Source organism: Bombina bombina, chromosome 1 (genome assembly GCF_027579735.1).
Source record: "Bombina bombina isolate aBomBom1 chromosome 1, aBomBom1.pri, whole genome shotgun sequence".
Lineage (NCBI taxonomy): Eukaryota > Metazoa > Chordata > Amphibia > Anura > Bombinatoridae > Bombina > Bombina bombina.
This window is the reverse complement of record NC_069499.1, coordinates 431284808-431301139: the sequence shown is the minus strand read 5'-3', so window position 1 is coordinate 431301139 and position 16332 is coordinate 431284808. Positions and strand designations below refer to the sequence as shown.

Here is a 16332-nt window from a genome sequence, read left to right as displayed (position 1 = left end):
TTATGAGGAATTAAATTATGAGTTTAAGGTCCCTTTAAAGGCTGTCTGTCTTTTTGAGTATTATAGACAGAATATCAGAAAGTGCTTCCAAGGACAAAAGAGAAGCCTTGAAATCCCTGTGATTGGCTGTGTGTTAGTTCTCTCCCACAGTTAGTTTTAATTGGCTTTGTGAATAGCTGGGATCACAGTTTTTCCTGTACAGCTTTAGAACAAGTAAGGGATATTTAACGTGACTGCATATCTTGCAGTATTATTCTTAGTGTAAACTACTGTATGAAGAGCAAACATGTATGCAAGAAGGGTTACTTTGCCTGCCATCACGCCACTGGTTCTGCAGAAAAGGGTAGGGCAAATTATTTACACTATTTTTGCATTGCTACGTGTATTGTCAATAGAAAGAGGAAAATCTGCCTTTAATTTGTAATGTTGTGCAAGCTAGCCTCATAGAAGCAATCATTACAAGCAAGCAGCATAAAGTTACAGATTATTAAACAATTCATAGAAATGTTATCCTGCATTTTTAATACACTAAATTGTCTGATTAGCAGTTAATGGAAGTTGTTTAAAGATCAGTAATATTTCAAATACAGTATCCCCATATCACATGTACAGCCAGATACTATGTCAATTCTAATTTAATCATTTCGCTGAGCAATAATTTTATCTAAAGTATTCAACGTAATCTTTATTTTTACATTTTAAAATTATGTGGCTAATTGTTTACAGTTATGGTTACCGCTTACTTAATTACTTTTACTGTTTCTTAAATAAACTGTCAGGTCTTCTGTATGTGCTTAATTTCTTCTTATTCATAAGTGAATTATTTCTTACCTTCTTTTTCGTTTCCATTGTCTATATATTGAGATGTATATCTGCTAATACAGACAAAGCCTTTATTCTTGTATAACACAAATATAACTTTATTTATGTAAAACACAAATTTTTATTCCTGTATAACACAAATATAGCCTTATTCCTGTATAAAACAAATATAGCCTTGTTCCTGTATAACACAAATATAACCTTATTCCTGTATAACACAAATATAGACTTATTCCTGTATAACACAAATATAGCCTTATTCATGTATTCCTGTATACCACAAATATAACCACATTCTTGTATACCACAAATATAACTTTATTCCTGTATACCACAAATATAACCATATTTCTGTATACCACAAATATAACTTTATTCCTGTATAACACAAATATAACCATATTTCTGTATACCACAAATATAACCATATTCCTGTATAACACAAATATAACCTTATTCCTGTATAACACAAATATAACCATATTCCCGTATAACACAAATATAGCCTTATTCCTGTACAATACAAATATAAGCATATTCCTGTATAACACAAATATAACCATACTCCTGTATAACACAAATATAACCATATTCCCGTATAACACAAATATAACCTTATTCCTGTACAATACAAATATAAGCACATTCCTGTATAACACAAATATAACCATATTCCTGTATAACACAAATATACCCATATTCCTGTATAACACAAATATAGCCTTATTCCTGTATACCACAAATATAGCCTTATTCCTGTATTCCTTTAAAACACAAATATAACTTTATTCCTGTATACAACAAATATAACCATAGTCCTGCTACCACAAATATAACCTTATTCCTGTATACAACAAAAATAACCATAGTCCTGCTACCACAAATATAACCTTATTCCTGTATACTAGATCACAAATATAATCATATTCCAGTATACCACAAATATAACCATATTCCTGTATACCACAAATCTAACCATATTCCTGTATAATACAAAAATAACCTTATTCCTGCATACCACAAATCTAACCATATTCCTGTATAACACAAATATATAATCCGTATTCCTGTATTGCTGTATAACACAAATATAACCGTATTCCTGTATTGCTGTATAACACAAATATAACCGTATTCCTGTATTGCTGTATAACACAAATATAATCGTATTCCTGTATTGCTGTATAACACAAATATAACCGTATTCCTGTATACCACAAATATAACATCATTGCAGAATGTAAATCTTGAGCTACTACCCCATAATAAAAAAGTAATTAAAGATCTTAATCCTAGCAATGTTGACCTATTTGATAGAACTTACAAATAATAAGTAACATTCATCATATTGACAATTATTGTTTCAGTACATAAGAAATAAGAAAGGAATCTCTCAAAATATTTTAACATTGAAATCAATCAATTAAACACACTTACACACAAACATGCGTGCACACACACATATATACAGACACACACATACACAGAGACACATGCAGACACATATATACATACACACACACAGACACACATACACACACAAACATACACACATATGCACACACACACATATATACATACACACACACAGACACATATATACATACACACAGACACACAAACACACACAAACATGCAAACACACATATATACAGACACACACATACACAGAGACACATGCAGACACATATACTTACACACACACAGACACACATACACACACAAACATACACACATATGCACACACACATATATACATACACAGACACATATATACATACACACAGACACACAAACACACACAAACATGCACATACACATATATACATACACAGACACATATATACATACATACACACACAGACACATATATACATACATACAAACACACACACAGACACATATATACATACACACAGACACACAAACATGCACACACACATATATACATACACAGACACATATATACATACATACATAGACACACAAACACACACAAACATGTACACACACATATATACATACACAGACACATATATACATACATACACAGACACACAAACATGCACACACACATATATACATACATACACAGACACACAAACACACACAAACATGTACACATATATACATACACACACAGACACATATATACATACACACACACACACACAGACACACAAAACTCACACGCACCCACACATACATACACGCACACATACACACATACACATTCTAAACAATGAAGCATAATGGATTTATTTACAGTATGTTAGTCAGAACAGTTGGATAAGTAGCGGAATAATGCTGCCTGAGAAATAGTATAATTTTGTAAAGTATATACATGTTGGAAAGTATAGACAAGTTATCTGTAGGAAGGGGAGACTCACCCTTTCTGTTAAAGCTTACAAAGCAATGGCTTTGTCCTTTTTCATAATTGTAGAGAAAGCAAATAAAATAAACATTAACTCCCTCATTTGTTTACACAGTTAGGCTGGAATATTTTTTTTTTAAATGGATGGTTCATGGTAAAGTACATTTATTGTTATATGTATTATTATGTGTCTTATGCAAAATCAATGCATGACATTTGCATTGTACATTAAACAACGCAATGTTAAATATGCATTAATTTTTTTTTTTTTTTTTGTAAAACGAATCATATAATGCACATACAAAAACTGTTTTCATAAGCATAAAGGGGGGTAGGTTAATAGCACAAGTATGCTATGCTAATATATTTTGAAATATTTGGCTTAAATCTGCATATTACTAATTAATACTATGTTAGGAAGTTCTGTAAACTACAGATTAACTACATTTTTGTGATCTTTCCAAACTTAACTGGCATGAAAGGTCTACAGTCAAAGGGCAAAATAAAGTTGTGAAGTCTTAACATTTCATGCACAGTATTAGCTACATGCAATAAGTATTTTTAGTAATATGAGATACATTTAACATGTATTCTATATATATATATATATATATATATATATATATATATATATATATATATATATATATATATATATATATATAGTGTAATAATGTTATGTTTTTTTGTTTTACATCCAGAGTGAATGAGATACAATTTGCCTTTTTAAATATCTAATACTTTTCTGTCCAGACCAGAAAATATATGTATCAGCACAAAGGTAGTAACTAATATAGTTCAAAACATAGTAAAAGCATGTTTCAAATAATAACAACTTGAACTAATCCAATAAAGAAACATTATATAAGGAAATGTAAACATCATTATCAGCTATGATAGACATAAAAGTATTCCAAGAGACACGTCAAATAAGGTTTCAAAAGTGGTAATGGAAGATTAGTATGGGTACCATTTTTGTCTTTGTTGATTTCTTAAAATTGACCTGCATATTTATGGTCCAAAGTACTCTAATTTGGAAATATTTAAGATGACAGGGGATGTTTTCACCAGATATTATTGAATCAATATAAGCTATAATGGTCCTTAATACATTGTATAAGTAGTAAATCTGCCTTTTTTTAAAAAGTGTGTCTTATATGATAGAAGTTTGGTGACTAATACAGGCACATACACTGTATATAATTTAGTACATGACACACGAGGAAACAAGCAGCACATAATAATAACAGTAAGCTGCTATTCATTTCATTTTCTGTCCAAAGCAAAAACCTTATTTTGCATAAGACCTTGGTATTATAAGGCTGTTGAATGCTTCATGAAAAAAAGTTATGTTTTTATCAAATTTATGATTTTCTTATTCTATTTATATTTGTTGTTGAATTTCTGTTAAGAGGTATGTTAGATTTTTTTTTTACGTATTCCATTATGATTCCACATACATGGATTTAGGGCCTTATTACTAGTGGTGCGTGCAAGAGATATTAAAACTCCTCTTTGTAATACCAGCGCATGATAATATGCGCTGGTATTACAAGTAAATCGCAATGTGAATGCAAGCTCACTTTGCATTGCTAGGAAGCATTGCGCTTACAAGAGCGTGCTTCCATAGGCTCCTATCGGAGCTTCGTTCTGATCCGGTCAGAATTTTTAAACATATATGTATATGATTATATACATATATATTACGTGTTAATATGTGTATATACACATATTAAGACAGAATTTTTGAAATTGCATTTAAAGTTATTTAAAGGGACATCAAAGTGCAAAAAAGAAAATACTATAATGACATTAGCAACGTCGTACTGGATTACGTTAGGAAGCAATGTCACCAAACAAATACTAACACTACCTGCTCAATCAATTAGAATTAAAACATTAAAGGGACACTAAACCCCCCAAAAATTTGTCATGATTCAGATAGAGAATACAATTTTAAACAAAATTCCAATTTACTTCTATGATATATTTTGCTTCATTTTTTAAATATCCTTTGTTGAAGGAATAGCAATGCACATGGGTGAGCCAATCACATGAGGCATCTATGTGCAGCAACCAATCAGCAGCTACTGAGCATATCTAGATATGCTTTTCAGCAAAGCATATCAACAAAATTAAACAAATTACATAATAGAAATAAATTAGAAAGTTGTTTAAAATTGCATGCTCTTTCTAAAACATGAAAGAAAAAATTGGGGTTTCATGTCCCTTTAATAATAAGCACTTTTACAATAAGATAAATCCTCAAAATACATAACCCAACAAACACACATGCACATTATACCCACAATGCCCCTTTTCAAAACCCTTAAAAAGACACACATACATCTCTATGCATTTGGATCACAACAGGTTAATTGCACACATGTCACTCATTAGCATCACTACACAGGGGTCAATAAACATATAGTTCTTCAGCCTATGATGTAATTGTTTTATCATTTTTTGTCATTGGTGATGCACATTTAATGTTTGGATTACAAAGTGGGGAGTTTAATAATGCAGATCCTTTTTGGGAGATGACAATTCAGAGCTTGAGGCATATCCCCAGCATTATGTATAAGTAACAGGGCAATAACACAATACTTTAACTCATCAGAGCATTTTTATTCTTTACATTTTTATATTCCTTTTAGTTTTTTTTTAAACACAGATGATCAGTTGTTTTAAATATTACATGTACATTTTATAAATTGTATAATTTGCTCAACAGCCTAAATATTGTTTAGAATTAACTTTTATACACATAAGTCTACATGTATTTGACCCAAAACTTGAATAGATCATTGATGCAAGTAAATAAAGTAGATTGCATATTTCATGAATTGAGTTAAAGGACCATTAAATACAGTAGATTTGCATAATCAACAAATGTGTGATTACAATGCAATAGCACTTAGTCAGAACTTTAAATGAGTGGTAGATTTTTTTCTGACAAATTTTAAAGTTATGTCCACTCCTCCTGTATCATGTGACAGCCATCAGCCAATCATGCAAATACGTATATATTCTGTGAATTCTTGCACATGCTCAGTAGGAGCTGGTGACTCAAAAAGTGTAAATATAAAAAGACTGTGCACATTTTGTTAATGGAAGTACATTAGAAAGTTGTTTTAAATGGCATGCTATATTATTATTATTATTAATATTATCAGTTATTTGTAGAGTGTCAACAAATTCTTTCCAAAGCAGCTGTGCTCATAGATTTACATAATAAGAATGTTCAAGGGGATAACTAGGAGGAGAAGAGGAATTAGGATAAGAAAATTATAAGTGTATATTGTATGCATCCCTAAACAGTAGAGTCTTTAAAGGGATATTCCAGCCAAAATTGGAAACCACATGGGTGCATTTTGGTATTGAACAGAAGCAATTTTGTAATATACATGCATTAGCAAATAGGCTTCTAATAAAAGCTATAGCTGTTTCAAAAGTGTATTAAGTATGCACCGTGCACCAGCATTTTAAACACACCACTTGTTCAGGGAGCCTAAGGTGCTCGTACCATCTGTTAATGACTCAATTTGTTAATTGCTGATATGATACAAGCCCCACTGATGATCTGAGCAGGTGCAGTGAAAATATCTAGCTATGCTTCACATGCACATGCAGAGGAAAATGTTAACGCTGAAAAAGTGATAACTCTTAATAGAAGCATTTTTTGCCAGTACATGTATATTGAAAATATCTTTCTATTAAAAAATGCAATAAATCTATGTGCATTTATATTTTGACTGGAATGCCCCTTTAAGGAGCACTTGGAAGTTTGCAAACTAGGGGAGAGTCTTGTGGAGCAAGGCAGAGAGTTCCAAAAAAGGGACCAGTCTGGAGAAGTCATGTAGACAGGAATGTGAGAAGGTAACAACAGAGGAGGAAAGGAGGTCATGAGCAGAACAAAGTGGACGGGAGGGAGAGTATCTGTAGACAAGGTCTGAGATATAGGGTGGAGCAATGTTATTGAGAGCTTTAAAAGTTAGAGTCAGGATTTTGTGTTTTATTCTGGAGGTTAGAGGAAGCTGGCAGAGAGGTGCAGCAGATGGGGAGTGACGTGCAAGGAAGATCAGCCTGGCAGAGGCATTTATTATGGATTGTAAGGGAGTTAGACGGCAGATAGGGCGGTCGGAGAGGATGGAGTTGCAATAGTCAAGGCGGGAAATTATGAGAGGGTGGATTAAATTATTAGCTGTGTCTTGTGTGAGGAAGTGGTGAATTTCTAAGATGTTTTTAAGTTGGAGGAGGCAGGAATTGGCCAAAGACTGGATGTGGGGAGTGAAAGAGAGTCAAGTGTGACCCCAAGACATCGGGCATGCAGGGTTGGGGTTATGATGTTATTTTAAACAGTTAGAGAACATTTGAGGGGTTGCAATTTTGCAATGCTTTATCTGAATCATGAAGTTTAATTTTGACTTGAGTGTCCCTTTAAGAACTACTTGTTATTGAGTTCTGCTTTTTCAAACTGGAGGGGGTGGGGTGATTACAATCTTTAGGAAAAGCTTATCAAATGATGTATCCAAAACAATCATCATAGACTTTAATTGTGAATTTTGTAGAAAATTATTAGTTAAAATGTCTAAAGGATTGGGATTGACCCCTTGGTATGTTTAAAGGGATGGCAAAGTCCAAATTAAACTTTCATGATTTAGATAGGACATGCAATTTTAAACAACTTTCCAATTTACTTTTATCATCAATTTTGCTTTGTTCTCTTGGTATTCTTAGTTGAAAGCTAAACCTAGGTAGGCTCATATGGTAATTGATAAGCCCTTGAAGGCTACTTCTTATTATCTGAATGCATTTGACAGCTTTTCACAGCTAGAGGGCATTAGTTCACTAATTGTCTGAAATACAAGTCTGTCAAAAGATCTGAGATAAGGAGGCAGTCAGCAGAAGCTTAGATACAAGGTGATCACAGAGGTAAAAAGTATATTTCTATAACAGTGTTGGCTATGCAAAACTGGGGAATGGTAAATAAAGGGATTATCTATCTTTTTAAACAATAGCATTTTTGGTGTTTACTATCGCTTTAACAACTGGAATAACAGAAAGAAAACATAAAGCAAACATGAAATATATGATTTCAGTTTACATCAACTAAATTTTTGTAAAGTTTTTTTTTATTATTAGAAGCATTAACAATCTTTTTCTCTGTGTGAATTTTGAGGAATTTTGAAAAGAAAATCAATAAGGGAGCTTTTGACCTGAAATTGCATCTATTCTAGCTTGTTTAAAGTGATATAAACCCCACATTTTTATTTCATGATTCAGATGGAGCATACATTTTTAAAGGGATAGAAAACCCCCATGAATATATCTAGTTATCCAATTACAAGAGACAAATGTGCGCAGGCACCAATCAGCAGCCAGCTGCCTCTAGTGTAGGATTTTCTTTCAACAAGGGATACCAAGAGAACAAAGCACATTTGAAAATAGAAGTGAATTTAAAAGTTCCTTAAAATTACATGCTCTATCTGAACCATGCAAGTTTAATTTTGACTTTCCTATCCCTTTAAACAACTTTCCAATTTACTTATATTATAAAATCATCTTTGTTTTCTTGCTATCCTTTGTTAAATAGCAGGATGGTAGGTTCAGGAGTCTGCACATGTCTGCAGCACTGTATGACAGCAGTTTTTCAACAATGTTATACATTAGCACTAATACAAAAGCACTAGATGGCAGCACTATTTCCTGTTCTGTAGTGCCCCATACGTGCACGCTACCTGTCTAGATATCTCTTCAACAAAGAATAACAAGAGAATGAAGCAAATTTGATAATAGAAGTAAATTGGAAACTTTTTTAAAATTCTATTCTCTATCTGAATCATGAAAGAAAATGTTAGGGTTTAATTTTCCTTTAATGCAATGATAAATACAGTTAGATATAAATGCGATTATGAATCCTATTTTTTATTAAATGTAAAATAATAATTGTCATATTTTCCCCCCATAAATTTTAATTAGCAAACGACTATATAGCCTATATTATCTCACACTAAAATATTTTTTTTCTAACTTGCAGCATTTTTTATAGCAAAGATGATGCAACAATTATTTACCATTTCATAGTTGGCTTCAGTAATTTGATCTTATAAAGCAAACTCAGTCTTGTTGTCAGTGAATGTAATGATCTTACTAAGAGCTTAGATAATATAAGGTCTAAAGTCCAAAAGCAACCACAGAAATACACTGAAAAAAAATCTACTTGAAGATAATTATATTTGTTATAAAAACATAGAGATAAATAAAAAAATAACCCATATACACAAAAGTAAGAAATCAATCTACTTGATGCAGTTTTCTAAAAAGAACATGTTGTTTTAACAGGAAATTCTTGCCATTTTTTTAAAATTACTTTTATAAATGTATTGCAATAGTTATGTGTGAATGTATTTATTCATTTATTTTATATGCATGTGTCTGTCATTAAAGGGACAGTACACTGTAAAATAGTTTTTCCATTAATGTATTTGCAATGATTTGTTATATCAGCTGCAGAGTATAACATATTTGAGAAACTGCATTTTCAGGTTTATTTGTGTACTAATTTTTAAACTACAGATGTAGAAACAACCTATTTTGTAACTCTTCTTTTATATAAATATTTAAGCTACAGGTGTAGCAATACTATAATTATAATGGACTACTGTCTTAAATATTGCAATAAACATAATTGCACTAATAACCCCTAAACCACAAAACCCTCACTTTGCAATAAACCTATTTACCCTATTAACCCCTAAACCGCAAAGCTCCCACATCGCAATAAACCTTATTAACTTATTAACCCCTTAAACCGACAAAATCCACAACACAAATAACTATTTAAATAACTAAGCACCCTAACCTAACACCCCCTTAAATTAACCCAAATAAACTAATAAATTGTAAAGTTAAAAAAAAAAAAAAAACTAAGTTTACAAAAAATAAAAAAGGCTAACATTACAGAAAATAAAAAATCAAATTACCAAATTTTACAAAATTAAACCTAATCCCTATGACAATAAAAAAGCCCCCCCCCCAAATAAAAATACCCATACTCTAAGAATAAACTACTAGTAGCCCTTAAAAGGGCTTTTTGCAGGGCATTGCCCCAAGATAATCAACTCTTTTACAAAAAATGCACAAAGTCCCCCCTAACAGCAAAAACCCCCCACCCACCAAACCCCCCAAAATAAAAGAACCTAACACTAAAAAACCTAAACTACCCATTGCCCTGAAAAGGGCATTTGTTTGGGCATTGCCTATCAATAATCTAAATAAAACAAACCACCACCAAAAAACCTTAAAAAAAACTAAGTCTAACCCCGAGGTTGCTACTCACCGTTCCTGAAGTCTGACGGAGAAGGTCCTGTTGCAGACGGTGAAGTCTTCTTCCAAGTGGCGACCTCTTTTTTCTTCTGCCAGGAACATCCGGCACGGAGTGGAGCTGAAGACTGATGACCGCGGAGCTGAAGACCGGCGACCCTGGAACTGAAGACCTGCAACCCTGGAACTGAAGACTGGCGACCGCTGAGCCATGGAGTGTGGAGTATCCTCTTCGTACGATCTCCGCCGTACACTGAATAGTGAATTCAAGGTACACGATTAAAGATGGCGTCCCTTGAATTCCTATTGGCTGAATTGATTCTTCCAATTCAAATCAACCAATAGGATTAGAGCTACTCAAATCCTATTGGCTGTTCAAATCAGCCAATAGGATGAGAGCAAGTTAAATTCTATTGGCTATTCAAATCAGCCAATAGAATTTTACTTGCTTTCATCCTATTGGCTGATTTTAACAGCCAATCGGATTTGAGTAGCTCTAATCCTATTGGCTGATTTGAATTGGAAGAATCAAATCAGCCAATAGGAATTCAAGGGACGCCATCCTTAATCGCAATATCCCTTTAAGTTAGTAAAATGTTTGATGATTGCAACCTAATTTTATATCAGCCAAACAACAAAAAACATATAACAAAGATATACATTTTAAAGCCAAAAAACAAATACACCAAATTAGAAAATACAAAATTAGAAGCAAGTGGAATGTTAAATAATTTATAAGATATTATTCCTAAACTAAGTTTCCAGGGTGCCAATCACTACCATAGTAAGTACAGTCAGAGGGGTTGATTTATCAAGGGTCTTAAGACCGCTGCTGCATAGCTGGTCCGCTACCTGAACTCCATAATTGTCCACTGCTTATACAATTGGGCTGATTGACACCCCCTGCTACCGGTCGATTGACCCCAGATGTGCAGGGGGCGGCATTGCACAAGCAGTTCACCAGCATACGCTGTCGGCATTAAGCGTTGTCTGTCGGACATGATACGCTACAGTGTATCATGTTGGACAGACAATGATAATTCGGCCCCAGAAACATAAAGGGCTAGATTACAAGTGGAGTGCTAAATATCGTTTGCGTGCAAGCAATATTAGTGCAAACTGAGTAATACCAGTGTGCGCTATTGTGCGCTGGTATTATGAATAAATCGCAAGGTGAACACAAGCTTGCGTTCGTATTGCTAGGAAGCATTGCTTCCATAGGCTCCAATGGGAGCCTCGTTCTGATGCCGTCAGAGATGGAATCAGAACTTAAGTGCAGCAAAGGGGTAAGTAGCGCTGTGATGGCAGAATATTTTTAAATATATATGTATATGTATGTATATACACATATTAACACATAAATATATAAGTATATAAGCATATACATATATATTTACTGGGAACACACAGTTCCCTTAGACCACAATGTAAAGGCACTTTTAAGTGCAGTTTTGTTTTTTCCTTTACACCCCACTCCCACCAACTTTAGACCCCAAAATAATAATAAAAAACTATAATGCCCTCTATTTTGAGGGCATTTGGGGCACTTTTAGAAAATACACCAGAGATCGGATATCTGGTTAATTTTCTGAGCACTAATTACTGCCGCGAGCTTGCAGTAGCAATAACCAGTCATTTGTAAGGGCTGGTTAATTATCACGCACCTGCGGGAACACAATAATTTAGTGCTCCACTTGAAATTTTGCCTAACATGTTATCCCCTCATCCCATGTCCTGTCCAATCAATATTAGATTATCGCCTCAGTTGGGCATTAAGAATGTACTCAGAGTTCCTAATCGGGTACAACCTTTGTCTTTGTAAGTTTTGTGATAATGTAAGTGTTTAAGCCTCCCACTTCTTCATGAAGGTTTTACTTCTTCTGCAGATCATCCCTAACATCAATCTGCTTTATAAACATTTGCTGCAAAAGTGCGGATGTCACGTTAGCAAATGTTGGAGGGTTAGCATTGATCAGAGGCGTAACTGGAAACCACAGGGCCCAGGTGCAAGAATCTAAGAAGGGACCCCCCACCCCCCAAAAAAATGTGAATTTGACACATCTTTTTTTTCTCTCAACATTTAACACAGTAAAAAAAAAAGTGTAAATCATTTCAACTTACTGTTATCATCAACAGTGGTACTTTATGACCAAAAATAGCAGCAGCAATTGCATTGTTCTTGGAAAATATAGCATGTAAAGAATACATTAATGTATATTCTGTGATTTAATCAATGAGCATTTTGAATCTGTTTTGAAGACCTGTCAGTGAGTTTGAAGCGGTTAATAGGCTTCATGAAGGCCGAATAACTCTAGAAGGCAGTGAACTAGGTGTGTGTAGGAACTTGCTCCCCTAACATAGCAGGAAATTCACCCTTATAACATAAAGATCCCTAATAACAAACCAGACCTAACCATATACCAGCGTAACCCTCCTATAAGGAACATTTTATTTCTACTTCAAAAGCTTGCTCTTTCCCCACTATAAAGGCAGAAAATAACAAATCAAAGTACACTAAAGTTGTCAACACATAATAGAGCTGTATCTCAAAGCTCAAGATAATAGCTGTCAGTCCATATCTAGGGGCCTATTTATGATAGTGCGAGCGGACATGATCCGATATAGTGGCTCATGTCCGCTGCACATCGATAAATGCCAACAGTATATAACAGTATATATTCTTGTGAACTGCTGGTTCAATACCGTCCCTGCAGATTTGCGGCCAATCGACTGCTAGCAGGGGGTGTCAATCAACCAGATTGTATTCGATCGGGTTCATTTCTGTCAATTTCTGTCTGCCACCTCAGAGCAAGCTTAATAATTTCTGTTTCCGGTGAGCATGAAGGCTCGTCTGAAACACTGGACATCAAGCTCCATACAGAGCTCGATAAATATGCCCCTAGTCTTTAAGCCCTTGTTTGTAAAAGAGGGATGCCTGCACCGTATTGCTAAACTTTGCAGCCTTCTAAAGTAGTCAAAGGGTTAATGATTACTTTATTCTCAAAAGCCTATTGTATTACAATAAAAAATAGAATAATAATGTTGAATTTTTGTACTAAAAAAGATTGCTGGCCAAAACCATTCATAATAAGAGGTCAGGATGCAAAAGTATCATGAGATACAGGGTGTATATATATATATATATATATATATATAAATGTTATAAATGTCCCCTGTATATAAATATTACAAATCCCATCTCATAGCACATGCAGAGATATAAGAGTACAAACCAATGACAGCAAAGCAAACACAACCCTAGGATTTCCCCACTAGGAAATGATATGATAAACGCATAGATGCGTGAGTATTTATGTGTATATTAACATCTTAAAGGGACATTCTGGTCAAAATATAAATGCACATAAGATGAATTAAATCTCTAAATAGAAACATATTTGTAATATACCTGTATTGGCAAAAATGCTTCTGGTTAAAGTTATAACTGTTTTAGTGTTAGCATTTTTCTATGCACATACATTTGAATTATAACAAGATATTCTCAGTGCACCATAATTTTAAATACTGCAGCTGCTAAGATTGCCAGTGGGGGTTGTATCATGTCAGCAATTAACAAATTGAGTCAATACCAGATGGTAGAAACACCTTAGGCTCTCTGAGCATGTGTTCTGTTTAAAATGCTGGTGCACAGTGCATACTTAAAGGGACACTGAACCCAATTTTTTTCTTTTGTGATTTAGATAGAGCATGCAATTTTAAGCAACTTTCTAATTTACTCCTATTATCAATTTTTCTTCATTCTCTTGCTATCATTACAGGGAGTGCAGAATTATTAGGCAAGTTGTATTTTTGAGGATTAATTTTATTATTGAACAACAACCATGTTCTCAATGAACCCAAAAAACTCATTAATATCAAAGCTGAATAGTTTTGGAAGTAGTTTTTAGTTTGTTTTTAGTTATAGCTATTTTAGGGGGATATCTGTGTGTGCAGGTGACTATTACTGTGCATAATTATTAGGCAACTTAACAAAAAACAAATATATACCCATTTCAATTATTTATTTTTACCAGTGAAACCAATATAACATCTCAACATTCACAAATATACATTTCTGACATTCAAAAACAAAACAAAAACAAATCAGTGACCAATATAGCCACCTTTCTTTGCAAGGACACTCAAAAGCCTGCCGTCCATGGATTCTGTCAGTGTTTTGATCTGTTCACCATCAAAATTGCGTGCAGCAGCAACCACAGCCTCCCAGACACTGTTCAGAGAGGTGTACTGTTTTCCCTCCTTGTAAATCTCACATTTGATGATGGACCTCAGGTTCTCAATGGGGTACAGATCAGGTGAACAAGGAGGCCATGTCATTAGATTTTCTTCTTTTATATCCTTTCTTGCCAGCCACGCTGTGGAGTACTTGGACGCGTGTGATGGAGCATTGTCCTGCATGAAAATCATGTTTATCTTGAAGGATGCAGACTTCTTCCTGTACCACTGCTTGAAGAAGGTGTCTTCCAGAAACTGGCAGTAGGACTGGGAGTTGAGCTTGACTCCATCCTCAACCCGAAAAGGCCCCACAAGCTCATCTTTGATGATACCAGCCCAAACCAGTACTCCACCTCCACCTTGCTGGCGTGTGAGTCGGACTGGAGCTCTCTGCCCTTTACCAATCCAGCCACGGGCCCATCCATCTGGCCCATCAAGACTCACTCTCATTTCATCAGCCCATAAAACCTTAGAAAAATCAGTCTTGAGATATTTCTTGGCCCAGTCTTGACGTTTCAGCTTGTGTGTCTTGTTCAGTGGTGGTCGTCTTTCAGCCTTTCTTACCTTGGCCATGTCTCTGAGTATTGCACACCTTGTGCTTTTGGGCACTCCAGTGATGTTGCAGCTCTGAAATATGGCCAAACTGGTGGCAAGTGGCATCTTGGCAGCTGCACGCTTGACTTTTCTCAGTTCATGGGCAGTTATTTTGCGCCTTTGTTTTTCCACACACTTCTTGCGACCCTGTTGACTATTTTGAATGAAACGCTTGATTGTTCGATGATCACGCTTCAGAAGCTTTGCAATTTTAAGAGTGCTGCATCCCTCTGCAAGATATCTCACTATTTTTGACTTTTCTGAGCCTGTCAAGTCCTTCTTTTGACCCATTTTGCCAAAGGAAAGGAAGTTGCCTAATAATTATGCACACCTGATATAGGGTGTTGATGTCATTAGACCACACCCCTTCTCATTACAGAGATGCACATCACCTAATATGCTTAATTGGTAGTAGGCTTTCGAGCCTATACAGCTTGGAGTAAGACAACATGCATAAAGAGGATGATGTGGTCAAAATACTCATTTGCCTAATAATTCTGCACACAGTGCATTTGGAAAAAAAAGGCATCTAAGCTTTTTTTTTATTCAGAAATGTGGACAGCACTTTTTTATTGGTGGATGAATTTATCCACCAATCAGCAAGAACAACCCAGGTTGTTCACCAAAAATGGGCAGGCATCTAAAATTACATTATTGCATTTCAAATAAAGATACCAAGAGAATTAAAAAAAATTGATAATAGGAGTAAATTAGAAAGTTGCTAAAAATGTCATGCTCTATCTGAATCACAAAAGAAAAAAATTTGGGTTCAGTGTCCCTTTAAATACACTTTTGAAACAGCTATAACTTTTACTAGAAGCATTTTTGCCAATGCATGTATATTAGAAAAATGCTTCTATTCAAAACTGAAATGCATCTATGTGGATTCCAATTTTGGCTGGAATGTCCCTTTAATGTAAGAGAAGAGGCAAATAAAACGTTCTCATCCCCACACACGCTAGTGAGTCTTGCAAACAGCC

General features: G+C 34.4%; 1 protein-coding gene across 1 annotated transcript in view; it reads left to right on the top strand.

The window, feature by feature from the left end:
* The first annotated feature begins 212 nt into the window (after positions 1–212).
* The window catches only part of GRB14 (growth factor receptor bound protein 14), a 171984-nt gene continuing 155864 nt past the window's right edge, over positions 213–16332 (top strand). The window contains exon 1 of the mRNA XM_053698386.1: positions 213–343. Coding sequence (XP_053554361.1) covers positions 287–343 — 57 coding nt within the window. The 5' untranslated portion in view covers positions 213–286. The remainder of the gene's footprint in view (positions 344–16332) is intronic.